General features: G+C 42.3%; 1 protein-coding gene across 10 annotated transcripts in view; it reads right to left on the reverse strand.

The window, feature by feature from the left end:
• The window catches only part of frmd4a (FERM domain containing 4A), a 78,964-nt gene that overhangs the window by 2,215 nt on the left and 60,188 nt on the right, over nt 1-16,561 (reverse strand). For 8 of the 10 annotated variants that reach the window (XM_077736275.1, XM_077736251.1, XM_077736259.1 and 5 more), the window contains 20 exons: nt 15,673-15,767; nt 15,240-15,332; nt 13,244-13,328; nt 13,083-13,139; nt 12,869-12,891; nt 11,987-12,070; nt 11,440-11,505; nt 11,315-11,372; nt 11,050-11,136; nt 7,643-7,719; nt 6,239-6,380; nt 6,031-6,172; nt 4,794-4,805; nt 4,317-4,450; nt 3,558-3,680; nt 2,490-2,721; nt 1,833-2,127; nt 1,433-1,591; nt 915-1,232; nt 9-544 (listed from right to left, as the gene is read on the reverse strand). In XM_077736275.1, coding sequence (XP_077592401.1) covers nt 9-544; nt 915-1,232; nt 1,433-1,591; nt 1,833-2,127; nt 2,490-2,721; nt 3,558-3,680; nt 4,317-4,450; nt 4,794-4,805; nt 6,031-6,172; nt 6,239-6,380; nt 7,643-7,719; nt 11,050-11,136; nt 11,315-11,372; nt 11,440-11,505; nt 11,987-12,070; nt 12,869-12,891; nt 13,083-13,139; nt 13,244-13,328; nt 15,240-15,332; nt 15,673-15,767 — 2,818 coding nt within the window. The remainder of the gene's footprint in view (nt 1-8; nt 545-914; nt 1,233-1,432; nt 1,592-1,832; nt 2,128-2,489; nt 2,722-3,557; nt 3,681-4,316; nt 4,451-4,793; nt 4,806-6,030; nt 6,173-6,238; nt 6,381-7,642; nt 7,720-11,049; nt 11,137-11,314; nt 11,373-11,439; nt 11,506-11,986; nt 12,071-12,868; nt 12,892-13,082; nt 13,140-13,243; nt 13,329-15,239; nt 15,333-15,672; nt 15,768-16,561) is intronic. The other 2 variants (XM_077736214.1, XM_077736290.1) reach the window with 1 other exon arrangement.

The raw sequence follows: 16,561 nt of genomic DNA on the forward strand, positions 1-16,561 counted from the left end.
GCTATTACCTGGCGAGCACTTGGCGAGCGTTCCCACACGGCCACCTCGGAGCGAGCCCGTCTCGGACCCCGAGTGGGAGTGACTCCTCTCCTTGAGGCTCCCGGACGACCTTTGATACCAGCAGCGCAGCTCCTCCGATACCGCCGCCCTCCCGCCGTTGGCGCCCTCGCGTCCCAAGGACGGAGTCCGTACGATCTGCGAGCGTGACGGCGTGAGTCGCCCGCTGCCCTCTTCGCCTCCCCAGGCCTCCTTGCAGAGTCCCCCTGCCGTGTAGGAGCTGGAGGTCTTGAACTGGGCCTTGACGCTGTAGTGGCCCTCCTGGTCGCTCTCCAGACTGCGGACCACCACCGGGTTGGGGCTGCCCTCCACGTAGAGTGGGTACTCTTTGATCCGGTACTGGGAGGATGGCTGGCTCTGGCTGTGAAGGTAGACGCCGTGATGCCCGCCACCCACGCCGCCTCCGCCCGAACCTCCGAGCGAGCCGTTTTTAGCCGCCAGGTTGGGCATGGAGCCCGAGTTGGACGAGCCCAGGTGGCCGGCGGACCTGCAAAATATTCACAAAGCATTTTATTGGATGGTTGTTCATTTGAAAGGAACAATTCTGTGTCTGTGCCCCGTCTGCGTCGTAAAATTCATGAATGGTTCTTTCAATTGGTTCATTTTTAGTGGTTGATGGGTTCTTTTTAGAATTTGGAATCTTACTCAATCATGGGAGTACAAAAAATATATTTTTAGTATTGCAGATTTACAAAAAATAGTTACAAAAATATTTGTCTACGTAATTCTACACGGTTTTTCCATCAAAAAAAGCATACGATGAAAATAGTCAAAAAAAAAAAAAAAAAACGGATGGACCGCTTCCGGTTGATTATGCTTACTATGTTACCTTTATTATTATTTTTTTTGGGGTGTACCTGTGCCTCTGCCGCTGCCTCTGCCTGGCTTTGGAGGGCGAATCCTCCCCGAGGGTGGAGTAGTTAGGGTTGCTGCCGGGCGCCAGGAGCCCGCCAGCCGGGTAGAAGTGCTCCGAGCTGCTCTGGCTAGTGCAGGAGGAGCAGTCGTCCAGCGGATCGGAGCCGTTTGAGCTCCGCACCGGGCCCAGGTAAAAGTCCGGGCTCCCCAGCGTGCCCGGCTCTGACGTCGGGAGCTTGCCTTGGGACTCCAGGCTGGAGCTGCGGTTCCTAAAGTGCTGAGCCAGGCTGTGCAGACGGCTGGGGCTGATGTCCACCGACCTGTTGGTATGGTAAAATCAAACTTTTTTTTAAACAATGGCCGCACACTGATTTCACACTCAGGGACATAGAAGAAAAGAGGAAGTAGTGCGAGAAGACGCCATAAATAGGTGATGTCATACTTGATTTTCCAGAGAAAAGAACTAAAGCACCCCATGAAGTGGGACTTTAAGGGAGGTTTGAAGCATTTGAGGACAAACCTGGTGGAATGTACGTAGTGCGGCGTGCGTGTCCTCAGGTCCGGCGTGGACGGCATGCTGGATTGAGAGTTCCATTGAGGGAGGCTCCTGACGGGGCTGCTCTGCAAAGAATTGCTACCTCCAGCTTCTGTGCTTCCGGAGCTCAGGAATCTCCTGTGACTGAAGTCAAAAGAATCATTTTTTTTACTTTGTCTTTTCATTTTACACTGTTTTCAGAGCGATGATGAGTCGCCAGGCAGCCTGCCCTATACCCCCTACCCCCAAATGTTTTGGTTGGACTGTACTTGAAGTGCATTTTGTTGTATATAAAATTAAAATATCATTTTCATTTAGAGGAGTAAAATATATGGGGGGAAAATAGCTCCACAAAGGGAGAGTTTACGTTCAGAGGGTGTCTCACCTGGAGTGAGACGAGCGCTTCTTGACTTTTTCGTAGGGCTCGTCCAGTGAAGATTCGCTCCACATTTTGGGCTTGATGGGTGATTTATCGTAATCGGCGCGGCCGAAATGTAGGTGCCGCAACCCGTCCAGGGACTGTGGCGGCGGGGGACGACTGTGAGAGGGAGGGCGCGGGGGGAGGCCCTTGTGGGGCGACGCCATTGGCGAGTAGTTGGGGGTTCCCGTCACCTGGGAGTCGTCGTCGTCCAGGACCAGAGCGTCGGAGAGGGAACTTTCCTCGGAGCCAATATTGGCTTCTGGAATTGGAAATTTGCCATCAATGTATACTCTCATCTTGGTTAAATTGCAAGATGTGTTTCTCATATAAAAAACAAAGTGGCAATTACATTTGGGGGGTCAAAGGTCACAAAGGTCAAAACCATGGCTTCGATTTTGGCCGCTTAGGAAGTCTGCTTTAAGGCAGCTTGTCATTTTTTACCTTATCTTATCATTTTAAAAAAAATATCCTACTCTGCCATATTTTTTGCAGTTTGTCAGAACAATGAAGAAAAAACTTTTAGTTCTGGCCTCTAATTGTCTTTTTTTAACAGATTTGGATGAATTTTCCTTCGACTATCAGAAAAGTCAGAAATATGATTATCCCAGTTGCCGCTGTTACCTTCGATTATAAGCGATGCCCTCTGAGTGGGGTTCTTTCCGGAGCGAATCCGATATTCGTTGATGGAGTTCTCGATCTCCTGCAGCTTCTTCAGTGCGTTGAGATACGACGTCTTCCTCTGCTTTTTTAGCTTCTTGCTGTTGACGTGTGGGTCGCTGGCCAGGCGTCGCGCTGCTTCCGTTATCTGCGACTGAATGGCAAACTCCCGCTCTAGTCGCTCCACTTCCTCTTCCTGAAACGACACGGTACACCGAATAAGTGTTACGCGTTCCCCGTCCAGAAACAACAACAGGAATAGCTTGCAGACGCCGTCATTCTCCTCTCGGTGTAGATTGCCAGAGAAAGCACGACGCAGAAATCATTTATTTTGGTTGCTGCACATTTTCTCACCGCTGAATCCTCTTTAAAGAAACACTGGGCGTTCCAATCAAAACAGTAACAAGCCGTCTTTCGCCTTACTTCTGCTGGGATTTGTCAAGTGGGGATCACTAAGGCAAACAACTCAGTCCACCCTCCAAGTACTTGGATTTAATATCAAAAGGTACTGCAATGGGGGGTTGGCAACTAGGGTACAAGTATTATACAGACAGGAATGGATTTAAGATAAGAAATGTAAAAAAAAATGACCTTTTTTGTATTTAATAATTGGTTATTTAAGTTTTTGAAAATTTCATAGACACAAACCCCATTAAGATTTAGCTGCAAATGCTTATTTTTCAGTACGGGACTAGATGTCCAATCAATTTTGACTGTAAAGGGCCTATGGGACACAAACTGTGCTACAACAGGTTTGTGTCTGAATGGCAACCAGAGGAAACTTTGTGATTCTTAAAAAAAAATGGAATTGGAAACTTGACAAATCCAACAATCTCTGCTGTTAAAAACAATAAACCAGGCACATACTTTTCTCTGGCAGTCGTATGACCGCAAGCTTTTCCTGTGCAGCCACTATTTTTAGCAGGACTGTATCTTAAAACTTTTTTTTTTATTAACAAAGACAGGTGTAGCAAACGGTTGATGTTTTTGGCTTTTGGGCGTGTTAGGAATTCCAAATCAAAAAGCACTCACGTCTCCCTTTGGGAGAATCTTGCGCTCGTCCAGTTTGTAGGCTGTGCCGATCTTTCGCCGCACTGTGGGAGCCTCCTCGCCGGGATCTAGAGGATATTCCTTGGGAAGTTTTCCCGTCAGCTCCTGAAAATTCACAAAGATGTAAAAAAAAAACTTTTTTTTTAACTAGGTCTACAATGTCTTGTGTCTGTCTTGCTACTGCAACCAAGAAATTTCCCGAATACGGGATGAAATAAAGTCCTATTCTAATCTAATCCAATCTAATCAAACCTAATTAAATCTAATCCAATCTAATCCAATCTAATCCAATCTAATCCAATCTAATCCAATCTAATCCAATTTAATCCAATTTAATCCAATCCAGTTTAATCTAATCCAATCTAACCTAATATAAACTAATCTAATCTAATATAAACTAATATAATCCAATCTAATCTAATATAAACTAATCTAATCTAATCTAATATAAACTAATCTAAATCTAATCTAACACTTTATAGTAGATTCAGATGGCCTATAATTTTGCAAAATATGGCAAGCATTTTATTTTCTTGTGATACTACAGGCAATCATATCTTGACTATTTTAGTACTACTACTTTGGAACAAATAATGCAAACTCAATGTAGAATATATTTTTTTACTGTTTACGAAAAATCCAAGTTACGAAAACACTTCTGAAACCGATTCATTTTGTAAGTAGGAGTTCCACTGTAGTCACATTAGGTAAAGAGGTTGATATGTAAAATGTTGGTCTTACGGCCTCTCTGATGCAGATGTTCTTGAGCTCCTCAAGCCTCAGCTTCAGCGTTTCCTCCAGAGCTTCCTGGCGGGCCCTCAGCGCGGCTAGCATGTCCTTTTTGGCTGTTTGCGAACTATCGGATTCCTGAGAGCCTGCAAAAATAACAACAACAAAAAGCAAGCGTTCACGTTTTGTTACACTGACGTTTTCCGTTACAGGTTTTGGACCGTCCAGGACAAAGAAGGAGACATGGATGGTCCATGCACCTGCACGAGGCTGGCAGGATGTTTACAGGGAATGAGTAGAACATTTGGATAAGGAAGTTGTTTGTTTCCAGGAAAAAGGGGGTCAGTGCGCAGGAAAAAGTTAGTGACGCACAATCTCCAGGGAAGGCTGAGACGGTGCCACTCTGCTTTGTAACACGGTTTTGGGTTTAACACAAACACACAGTGTTACCCGCTTCTTAGCGACACAAAAGGATTTAAAAAAACTCACCCGCTGAGAAAGCTGTGGCAGAAAGAAAACACATGGCTTTAATTCACCCAACACTAGCTTCTCAGGACAAAATGTGAAATGGTGAATGGTCGACTGGCTTTTAAAAAAGAAGTCGGTGTCTGTCGTAGACATAGCGACCAAGCATTGCTAACTTTGGACCCTGGAACATTATTAACCCTAATTTTTAACTCATTTGAATAAAAAATTAGATAAAAGGGCTAAATAATGAATACCGGATTTTCACGACTATAAGGGGCACTTAAAAGTCTTAAATTTTCTTATTATTCGCCTTATTATTCGCCTTATAATCCAGTGCGCCTTATATATGGAAAAAAACTGAAAACCAAAAAGGAAAAACCACCACTGTCGGATATTAAAAAAACACAAACGGCTGAACTGAAACAATACTGTTAAATATGCAGATGCCATTTTAGTTTACAAAATCTTCCATCATATAGCTCCTCCCCCACTGCAAGATTTTATACAAAAAAATCCAAAACATCAACAATGGCTGGCTCTAGAGGTGACTGTGTAGTGAGTGCTTTATACCTGGAAGTCAATAGCAATTACCGTATTTTCACGACTATAAGGCGTACTTAAAAGTCTTAAATTTTCTCTAAAATAGACAGTGCGCCTTATATATGGAAAAAAATGTCATTCATTGAGGGTGCGCCGTATAATGCGGTGCGCCTTATAGTCGTGAAAATACGGTACATTTGTATTGTAATTTCGAAAAATGTAACTTAATTCACTCTGCTCAGTGAGAGAACCGCTTGTAAAAAAAAAAAAAAATGCCCAGAGATGAATAAGATACCGCGCATATTCTGGGGCGCCTCTCAGAAGACAGCTGTTTGGATCCATCCGTGACTCAAGCAACGCCCTGCGCAGATGCCACCGCATAAGAATGCACTGGCCCATCAATCTATCACTTTTATCCCCCAATATATACATCAACACTATATATTAGGGATGACCTGAAGTTATCATTTTCCATGCGAGCTGAGTCCGAGTCATTAGATTTTCTATCTGATCCGATCTCGTAAAAATATTAAGGTGGAAAAATGTTTAGCCTGTAAAGGCTAATGTAGAGTGATCACATTGAGTTAATACTGTGAAACAACTTTAAAAAACAACTGTTTTTCTTCTTTTAAACACAATTCCGATCTTCTGAAAATCACAATGTCCGATCACATGATCTGCTCTATAACATATTAAGGATATATAAAATAAAGCTAACCTGAGGATAGCAGGCTCCCACTGCTCCCGCTGATAATCTTGCCCTTGCTGCCCATGTTGGCTAGCTTGGATGTCTTCAGCGTTCCCGTTTCGGTGAGGTCGATGGCGATCTCGCTCAAGCTGCGTGCCGCGTGGATCTTCGACTAGACAAGAGACCAGCGGGGCGTCACGGCAAGGGTCTCGTCTCGAGCAAGACTTCTCGGACTGACCTTGCTCTGCTTGCGGTCCAGGTAGAACTGGTGCTGGCTTATGGCCATGGCCCAGATGGACTTGATGAGGGCCGGACAGGCGTACCAAGTGTGTACGGCGATGCCGCCGTGGCCGAAGGTCCGGCGTGTCACCGACGCTCTACTGCGAGAGTGGAAACGAGGCCTTTTAATACACATACGGACTCGTTTCCCTGAAGCAACTTTTTAAACCTTTTAAACGTTTTTATCACTACATATTACCCTGTAAACTTGTCAAAAGCTATTTGGAGAGGGCTGGCTTTTGTAAAAAGGAAGGTAGATTATCGCCATCTGGCTGTCAAATACAGGTTTTACGTCTCTTTTTATACACAACGGCTGTGGAGGGGACTTTTTCACTAGCAGAGGGCAGTGTTTCACCAGGATTCGTGTATAACGCGCACCCGAACTTTGCTTCAGTTTTTTGGTCGAAAATTAGTGCATTATACTCGAATAAAAATACGGTTGTGTTACGGTATATTATAATTACTTGAGGACAAATTTCGAAGGTCTGTCTTGGAAAAACTCCTGATTTTAGTCAGGTTTTCAAGCTTTAAACATGACAAAAATAGCAAAAATGGGTCACAAGCCAATAAATCTGTGAATAAAAAAGCATAACGGTATGGCAGCGTAGGAATATTGTATGAGTGTTAACTAGCGCGTCACTTTTCCGGCGCTTGTGAAAAAAGGAGACACGTATTAGCCACCCACGACGCCAGCCTGTTTGCTCATCCTTCTTTAAACACATACTCACGGCCGGCCGGCTCACTCTAATGACAGCTCCTCTCTCTCAAAAAAAAAAAATATATATACAAAAAATAGAAGACCAACCAACCAATGCTCTCCATTTCAGCCTTTCCCTGACTGTTTTCCCTCCCCCCCACAAGAGCACACATATGGAGCCATGTTAAATAAATACAGGGCCGGTCACTTTGGCAACAAAGCAACCCGCTCACACAGATGTCGAGTCCTTCACGGGGTCTGCTGTCAAAAGTTATGAACCCATTTTTCCCTGCTATACTGTCGACATTTTTCACTTGTGAGTCGCTTTTTTAGATATGATCTGGAAATGGGAATTGCTTTACCAGTGAGTATGCAGTAATATATACTATTAGAAGAATATTTGAAATATATATATGTAACATGAGGTGTTGGAATGTCAGTCAAAAAACTTACAAAAGACTTTAACATTATAAATACTGTTTAGAATTTTGCGTTTCTCTGCCACAGGGAATAAAAATCTTCCAATACACCAAATATATACCAAAAATAATCCCATTTTTCGACAATAACAATCTAATCCGTGTTCTCTATGAGACAAACGTCTCTCCTGCTTCAAAATTTAAAGCCGCCACAACATTCCACTGATCAATCCACCATCTACATTACCTTCTGGGGTCGTGAACTTCCACGGAGAACTTCTTCTCTCGGAAGTAGAGGTTCTCCAGCTGACGCCATTGGAACACCTGAAGTTTCAAAAGACAAAAGACGTCGTGGCGGTGAGTCGCTGCAAAATTTCCCCGTGTAAAAAACAAAAAAAGAACACTGTTGGATTGCCCTGCGATAATACACCCTGCCTTACATCCACCGTAACTTACTTGGCCATCTGGAGGCGTGTTTTTTAAGGGAAAGTGTGTAAAGTTTCCTCCTCTTCTGTAACTGCACAGTGTGGGGAGGGAAGGGGGGGCTTTCTAGGGCTCCGGACCCCTCCTCCATCCCACAGGGACTGTGCTTCCTGCCTTGCAGTTGGGGAGGAGTGATGAAGCTTTTCAGTGGCCCCCCACTCCCCCTCACCCCACTTATTCCTTCCCTCCTTCCTTTCCACAATTGAAGTGCCCTTGCTTTGTTTGATCGGAGCACAGCGCTGTCTGAATCTGGTTCTCGTTAGCGGGAACCAGTGGAAAAGACAGAGTTGTCCTGGCATGAGCGAATAGCACGTCGGCCGTCCTCAAAAGGGATAGACGTCCAATTCATTAGAACCAGGAGGAGCAGGCAACGATAGTAGATGGAGGGATTTCTCGAGTGCATCTTATTGTAACGAATTTTGTAGATCTGGCGATAAATTTGAGCCGATACCTCGGAAATGTACTAATTGAGGAAAAATTCAAATGTCTTTTTACCAATAATTTGAACATAGCTAGCCAACAGCTTTACTACGTTGCCATCCTTCCCAGTCAAAATGAATTGTATGTCTATTGCCATCAATGACATTGGTGCTCAGACATTTGGTCGCCGGTCAAATGGTAACAGAGTTTACTGTTGAAACAAGCTCTCAAAATTATATTCATGAGAGTTTAATATCTTAATACTGTTTAATATCTAAGTACTGTTTAATATCTAAGTACTGTTTAATATCCAAGTACATTTTACCGGCGATCAAAAGACCGGTGACCAAAAGACCGGCGACCAAAAGACCGGCGACCAAAAGACCGGCGACCAAAAGACCGGCGACCAAAAGACCGGCGACCAAAAGACCAGCGACCAAACGTCCGATCACGACGACATCTAGTGAGTTAATACAATTTAAAACCCCCGAGCATGATTGATCAGATCCCATCACTTTTACTACAAATCCGAGACATTACTGCGCAGACGCCGACCCAGCAGATACTCTTCAACAATTGGGCGTTCATATCCTGAGTATTTCTTATAGTAAAGGTCAGATTTGATAGAGAGCAAAGGCCTTTGACTTGGAGAAGAATAGCTTTTAAAATAGCCTGGCTTTGCTTATTCTTCTCTCCAGCTGGACGTTTACGCGGGGGTGGGTGGGGTCCCGCCATCGCCATTCACTCTTTCCTGTTGTTTGCATGGGAGCGTGCCATTTTGGAAAGATGACATATCTGGAAAAACTAATGGGAACCGTATGGATGCGTCTTTGCAGTCCATCCAGTGGGTGGGTACACCCCAAAATGAAATCATACGATATGCCCCAGATCTCATGACAAGAGCCGTCTGGCTAATGCAAGCTTAAGGTACCGCGTGTGTGGTCTGCGGTGAGTTATGTTACATTTACTTCCCGATATAACAACAGGATTTTCGAACCACAAAGAGTGAAGAAAAGCGCCGGCGATTAGACAGCACAGTCAGTCAGCAGCTTGTAAAGCAACATTTGAAATAGTTTAAATTGGAAGTGTAGGAAAGTCACTCCAAATTAGCTGCGAGTGAAGCATTTGCTAAACTGAATCAGTGGCTTGCAAGCAATGACAGTATGAGTCAGTTATTAGTGGAGCTGCTATACTTGACTGACTATTTGCTCTTCCTCTCTTTTGGTTTCTACGGATACTTCCTCCAACAAAAACTGTGTCCGGTGGGAATTAGTCCGTCCTGAGACAATTTTTCCCCCCTCTTTTTTGTATGTAGAGGAAAATAAGCCAATTTGTTTTTGGTGTAGGAAAAGGAATAGAAATTCAGATATTTTAGAAATAGGGATCTAAATTTTTTGCAACCATTTTTTTTAAAAGAATCATGAAGAAAAAGTATGTTTTTATGACAGCTATAACATCTTAAATTGTGGTTTCACTCTGGAAAGCAGCTAAAATGGCCAGTCAGTAACTTTTGATGGCAAAAACTGGCAATTAATGAGTTGAACCATTGACACCAAATGTAGTAGTGCTCAGTTGCAAGTTATCCCTAAAATAATCCTTCTTTAGCTTGCCGACATTCTGTTTTTCAGACAAAAACAGATGACTCAATAACAAACAGGAAAGCTGCACCGGATGTATTGAATAGGAGAGTTCAGAGCTTATTCTATTTCCTGTAAGTGAGTGTGTGTGTGTGACTGAAAATTTGCTTGCTGGGGAAGCTTTCAAGGCATTAACATGCCGCTAAGGCAGACAAAACAGTAGTGGAAAAGGGTTTCAATGCAAAAAGGGTTGCTGGAAGTGAGGGAGTTTTTGGGTGGAGAGAAATAGTTGCATGTAAAATATCTCCAGACATCTGTGAAGCACTATCACTGTTCTTCTCTAACATGATGAGCTGAGTCACTGACAGGGGAAAAAAATGAGTCGTGACCGTTTAGTCACGCAGGAAGACTGAGAGACAATTTGAAAAATGTCCAAAATGGGACTCTTTTATCGGATGATATCAACTAAATAGTTTATGCTACTACATTCCGGTACAAACATAAATCCAAATATTAGAGAAAAAGAAAAAATACAAACCTAAACTCCAATGCGAAGATATTTTTTTGAGAAAAAAAATCTATTCACTTTTGAATAAATCAATATACATCAAGAACACAATATATCTAAAAATACAGGAGTTCCAAATGAATTAACAGCTAACTTGGACTTTAAAAGTTTAAATTTAGGTTTATAGGTGGATGGTGCGTTAGACTTTTTAAACTTTATTTGCCATAGAAACACATTGTATTTAGTCCTTATATAGGATTTACACAATTTTGGGATTTTTACTCTCAAAACAAAGTAGTGACCAATGTTCCCTCTAATTTTTCATTGGTCTGGGCAGAAAGAAAACCTCCCTGAGCGCACTGAGTACCAGTGTGGGCGACATCATTGTTCGCTATGGGCACACCAGTATCACACCTGCCATAAGCAGGTGGATGTCAATATTCACTAATTTTTCATGTAAAACATGCTGTAAAACACAAAAAACATAAGAGTGGACAGAGCTACTGCCACTGGCTGCCGCGTAAACGGCGCCTTCATGGGGTAAGGGGTAAAAAAAGAAAAGTTTGGATTTTATTTACTGCACGCCATATGATTGCTGCTGCGCAGAGAAGACGAGACTAGTGCGCATTGATAGTGACATCTAAAACTTTTCTCATTTGATCTCACCTTTCTGGGCTTGACTTTGTCCTGATGGTCATACTGAAAAATGCCTTTATAGCTGAGACCAAGCCACCAGGGGATCCCCTGCTTATCCTATGACAAAACAACAATTAAAAGATCACGTGAGTACGTCTGTGAAAGCTTTGACAGTGAGAAAAATAAGGCTCGCCCCAAGTGCCATTACGTGTCCATGCTGACTGCTTTCAAGTGCAGAATGAAAAACAAGACATAGTGGTGGGAAAAAGAAGGAGGCAGGGTAGTAAAATTGTACCTTTACAGCGTAGTAATGTACTCCATATGTGGGCAGGGACTCCACAATGCTCATGTAGCTGCAGGGAGGAGATGGACAACGCATAAGAGACTCGTATTGAGGGGTTAATCGGGCTGAAGACTTACTTTACGATTGCTTGCCCTCTGGACTGCCCGTTGAGCTTCTTGTAGTGTTCGATGACGCGATCCTCGCTATAAAAGAAATTTAAAAAATGTTTAAAAAACTGAAAAAACACTGTAGGAGCACCTTGAGAAAAAGTGAAAGTATTGTGACATTCGGGAGAGTTTGCAAGTTTAATAACAATCCCTTTTTAACTTTTTGAGTTATATTGGAGGCAAATATTTTTGACCTCCATGACCTTGAACCTGATTACCCCAAGTTCAATCACCTGTTCTGTTTCATATTAAAAAACACATCCTTCAAAATGGTTAATAATCCTTTGAGTCGTTCTTAGGTTACCTTGAACACAAACATATTTGTGATCTCTGCGACCTTTGACCTAATGACCTCAAATCATCTTTTCTGCTTCATATTACAATATATTATATTATTATCATCTATTTATACGTTGTTGGATTATCTTGAACACAAACATACACACAGACACCCGGAAAATAATAGATTATTTCCGCCTTCTGTAGGTTGTTGGTAAAAATGGAGGTGGATTCTCACCAGTAAGCTAGAGACGGGTGATCCTTTAGAGCTTGGGTGGGCAGAGCGGGGAGCTTCTTAAGGTCAGACCTGCTTGCGTCGTTACTAGAAGAGAAGAGAGAAAGATGTGGTTTTTGCTTCGTAAAGCTTTGAAGTCAGACTGATGCGCTTGCGGCCTCAGGACTGGATTATGTTACGCTACATGAAGGATATTAAATCAAGTGAGACGTAAAAGAGTGACAGCAGATCCAGGAAAGAGTCAATTTACAGGAAGACGGATAGCAATAAACAACCTTATTCAAGTTATTAAAAAGCAAAAAAAGGCACGGAGTCAAATAGAGTCGGTGTCAGTGGGTGTTTTCGGGTCTGGCTTAATAGTGCGTGGGTGAGTAGGGTGGGATGGGGGTGGGGTTTGGGGTCAAAATCGCCAGGAATGTCACCGGAGTTTGTCACATTCCGACACAGGATGCCGGAGAGGGGGAGAGGAAATGAGGTCAGACGTGGAGGCTGCCGCAGTGTGTCATCGTTGCTTAGGCAACGCCGTGAAGGATGACACACTCTGAGGGCGACATCACACACAATGACATGTGAAGAACCACATGCGTGGAGGGTCTGTATCCCCCGCGGGCATGACTAACATCGCTCGCATAAGTATAAAGGCAAAAGTACTATGGAACATGGTTCTTCCTTCTAATGTGGATCTCTATGAAGAATTCCCACAAGAAGCTGATGTGTGATTGTTAAGAGGGTTCACAGGGATTCCAAAAGTTGGTGTTGCCCCAAAAATTGTGATTAAAACCGCCCGAATTATGGCTGTGTTAGAGATTGTGGAGGATTGTGTGGCACCAAACTCTAAATAAACGAATAAGAGTGTAAATTGGGAATAAAACAGCAAGGTCTTACCTAGTGAAATCCCCTTTAGCCTCCTGTGGGGGGAAAATAGTAGTTAGTTTAGTTAGTACTAAAGTTCAATATTGTATTTTTAAAGGTTGCAATCATGGGAGAAAATACAGAAGTGTGTGATGATGTATGAATGCCAAAATGATTGACATTTTTAGTCAATTGTCATAAACATTTTCAATTTGATGAACGTGGGAGGAGAAGCACTTCATCTTACTTGGAGAATATAGGAAGCCAGTTCAAAGACGACATCGCTGTCCACTTCAATGAGCTCCTACAAGAGAAGAGACATGTTAGAATTTAGGTTTGGGGGGTGTGTGGCCTAGCTGAAATGCCCATCAATATTTTTCTAGCTCCGCCCCTGGCGGTAGACTTTACCTTATAGATGATGGACTTGGCATTGAGAAAAAACAGCTCAATGGTGGCGTTGTCTTTCAAGTACGATATGCTCTCTATGTAGAACCTGAACATGAATAATAACAAAAAGGCAAGCTTTTTATTAGTTTCTTCGTAAAATAAATGACATTTTATACATTTTTGTCACACCCTTAGTTCTTCATTGACTGTAACAAGCAAAGTGACCAGAAGGAGGCACTGCAGGCACCTCTACCATAAGTAGTACTTTGTAAATACACATCAACACTGACAAATGTGCACGTGGTGCACTTGGTCACGCATTGCCTTCATCTTGTGGTGATGGTGACAGCACATGGGAGTGATAAAATGCACACCCACAGTAGAGAGCAAAGCACAGTAACCCACTTCTGATGAAGTATTCGTGGGTTAAGGGAAACAACATAATAACGCCTTCTAAATTTAGCTAAAAAATGCACACATGCATGTTATGGGCTTCTTTGGTTTAGCTTCTCAGGCCTTAAAATGAAGCTGAGAAATGCAACAGAATGTAGGATGTGATTGAAGCTTCTTTTGTGGGATATATCAATCAATGATATATATTTTTTATCTTTAGCTGCGAGCCAATAGAAACTGGCCAGTCGTTTGGATAACCTTGCTCTATAACACTGAAAACAATGTGCTTGGCCTCGTAATGAATTCAGCGTTGACATTTAGGTTGATTGTTGTTCAATCAGTCATGTTGTCTGTTCATGTGGGGACTAACGTATTAAAGCAGGTGATTGGGTGGAACAAAGATGGCCAGAATGAACAAGTGAAACCTTTAACTGAGGTCTTACTTAATTCAGCACTTAGACTCGCCTGACCACATTCCATCGCAGTGGTATATTGGGATATAAAATGATAATCTTGTTGAGTTATGAATGTTGGATTTGACTTTTCTGTGCTATGACGCGGACCCTGTGGGTTAAATTTGGAGTTGGTAATATATTTATGTCTCAGGATTGTTTTTGACGCTTTATTACTCCATAAAATTTAACACAATAAAAAAAATCTTGCCATTATAATCCGATAACGGGATAATTACGCCATTGTCCCCAATTTAATCACGTTATTGGATAGAAAAATTCCTAAAACTAAATAATGTTTTTTCTTTATATTAATTCTTTGCCATATACAATTGTGGTCTAAATCTGGTTCGTTAAATCCATCAATTAAAGTCAATTTTATAGTTCTCAATGAAAAAAAAGTGAAAAAATAAGCATTTTTTTTTACTTTTCTCCCTTCTTTTAAATTAAAGTGAATTGTTTAGGCCCAAACAAAATACTGAAATTCCAGTTTCTTACATTAATTAAAGATGCACTGGTTAAATGACTACCTCCATCTAGTGTTAAAGCTGAAAAATGCAACAAAAGAACAAAAACTGAATTGAAGATTTTTTTTAGGGCTACATTCAATTATATGCCCACCATTTCCGCTCATGTCCCACAGGCCATAGTTAGTAAAAACTTCCCCACTGCACAGCCGCCATTGTTTTCCTTCAACTTCTCCGTGAGAAGAGAGCAAGTTTTTTTTGCACCCAACAATGGTGGCATTGTGTCATTATTTTTGGTCCCAACGTAAATGTCAACCAGGGATGGACTTCTCGGGCCACATTGTTTGGCCTAGTGTGCTGCGTTGCTACGCGTGTTGCTAGCCAATAGGGAACTCTCCGGAGGGGCCGGGCTGCTGACATTATCCGGATGTGTTGGGTTGGAACAAAGACCTCTGCTGGGTCCAAAAAAACAAAAGACCCTGCTTTTTATTCACGGCCGTTTAGCTTGCATTTTTTTCTCTATTAGGCACATCCGATCATAAATTTTTACACACGACTTGCGTCCTATAATTTGGAGTTCCGATCAAATACCAAGGGAAAAATAAATAAAAATCCAGAGTTCAACCGCGGGGTCAGAGCAATTTTATTCAAGCCTGCTGCAGACATGTGCATATTCTAATGCTAATAACATGGATAATGACTCACCTGACACAGAAGTAGAGGACAATGGGTCCTGATTTTTTGGGAAACTCGTGTTCTAATACCCTGCGGTCCAACTGCAACCAACTAAAATGGCCCCTGAGGATAGTGAAGAAAAACAACATTGTTAACCCCCCTATTGTGATATGTTGGAGGAAAATAATTACTAGCGCTGATGCGTCTGATTGTTTATCCCTGCTCTGCCCCTCCCACTGATGCTATAAACAAAGGGTACTAACACACATAGCCTTAGCACTCTTCCCCGGTAAATGTAAATAATGAAAGCTTTAACACGGCCAACAAATTTATAAGGGTGGTCGTAGCCACCCATTGGAGGCTCCCTTGGGTTAATGGCATAATACAATTAAGCAGCAAGCAATTTTACAAAAGTACCATAACTGAATTGCGCTATGATTGGAATAATCGAATGAGGACTCACGTTTCATCTGTGTACGCGATTCCAAAGTACTCTTTCTCCTTGAGGTTGAAGTGAGAGGCCACCAGATCCAAGAGGTCCTTAGCCATCAACTTGGGCTGCAGGAACACGATGATTATGGTCAAGGATCTATCCAGTTTTCTATTCCAAACTTAAATCATACATTTTTTCATCTGTGCATGCAATGGAATTATATTTCCTATAAGCGATACTACAAATTTACAATGGCTCCTGCTGACAACCATATGTGAGTAATGCATGTAAGACAAAAGAAAATAGCAACACATATTGAACTAATCTTCTTAATAGTCAAAACCACTAGTCATATATACATACTAGTATATCCTAAAGTACATCGGATGGGCTTAGGGTGGACAATACTTGATGCATTTTCATCCTTTTCACCAGCTCATTCAAAAAATATATATAATACGTGAGATCATGTCATAAAATGGTCCATAATATGACAGGCTGTTTTTTTCCAATTCAGAACTGATGCATTATATTAGTATAGTGTTTTAGACTGCTGCCGTCGCAAATTATTCTTGGACACAGTGGTGGTAAAGTGCAAAACTAAGTGAAGGAAAGGGGACTGATGACAGGAAGCAAGTGGAAATGGATGGCGGGCGCATGTGGATGCTGCTGACAGTGCGGCGGCGACCGTGCCTTTCCTTCCTTCCCTTCTCATTCGCCTCTGATCTACACCTCTACTGCAGAGTTGGACCTCTGGGCCTGAGCTCTCCGTATTGCAGAGGAGCTACAAAAATCTACTGAGAGCGATATTTTGTAGCGCTTTGGCCTGTCGCAATACCAAATTTTAGCGGGTGATATATTGTTGCATAAGTTATTACCGAAATTCTTGTAAAAAATGGATTTAACCACTAACACAGTG

The sequence above is a fragment of the Stigmatopora nigra genome, chromosome 2 (genome assembly GCF_051989575.1).
Source record: "Stigmatopora nigra isolate UIUO_SnigA chromosome 2, RoL_Snig_1.1, whole genome shotgun sequence".
Lineage (NCBI taxonomy): Eukaryota > Metazoa > Chordata > Actinopteri > Syngnathiformes > Syngnathidae > Stigmatopora > Stigmatopora nigra.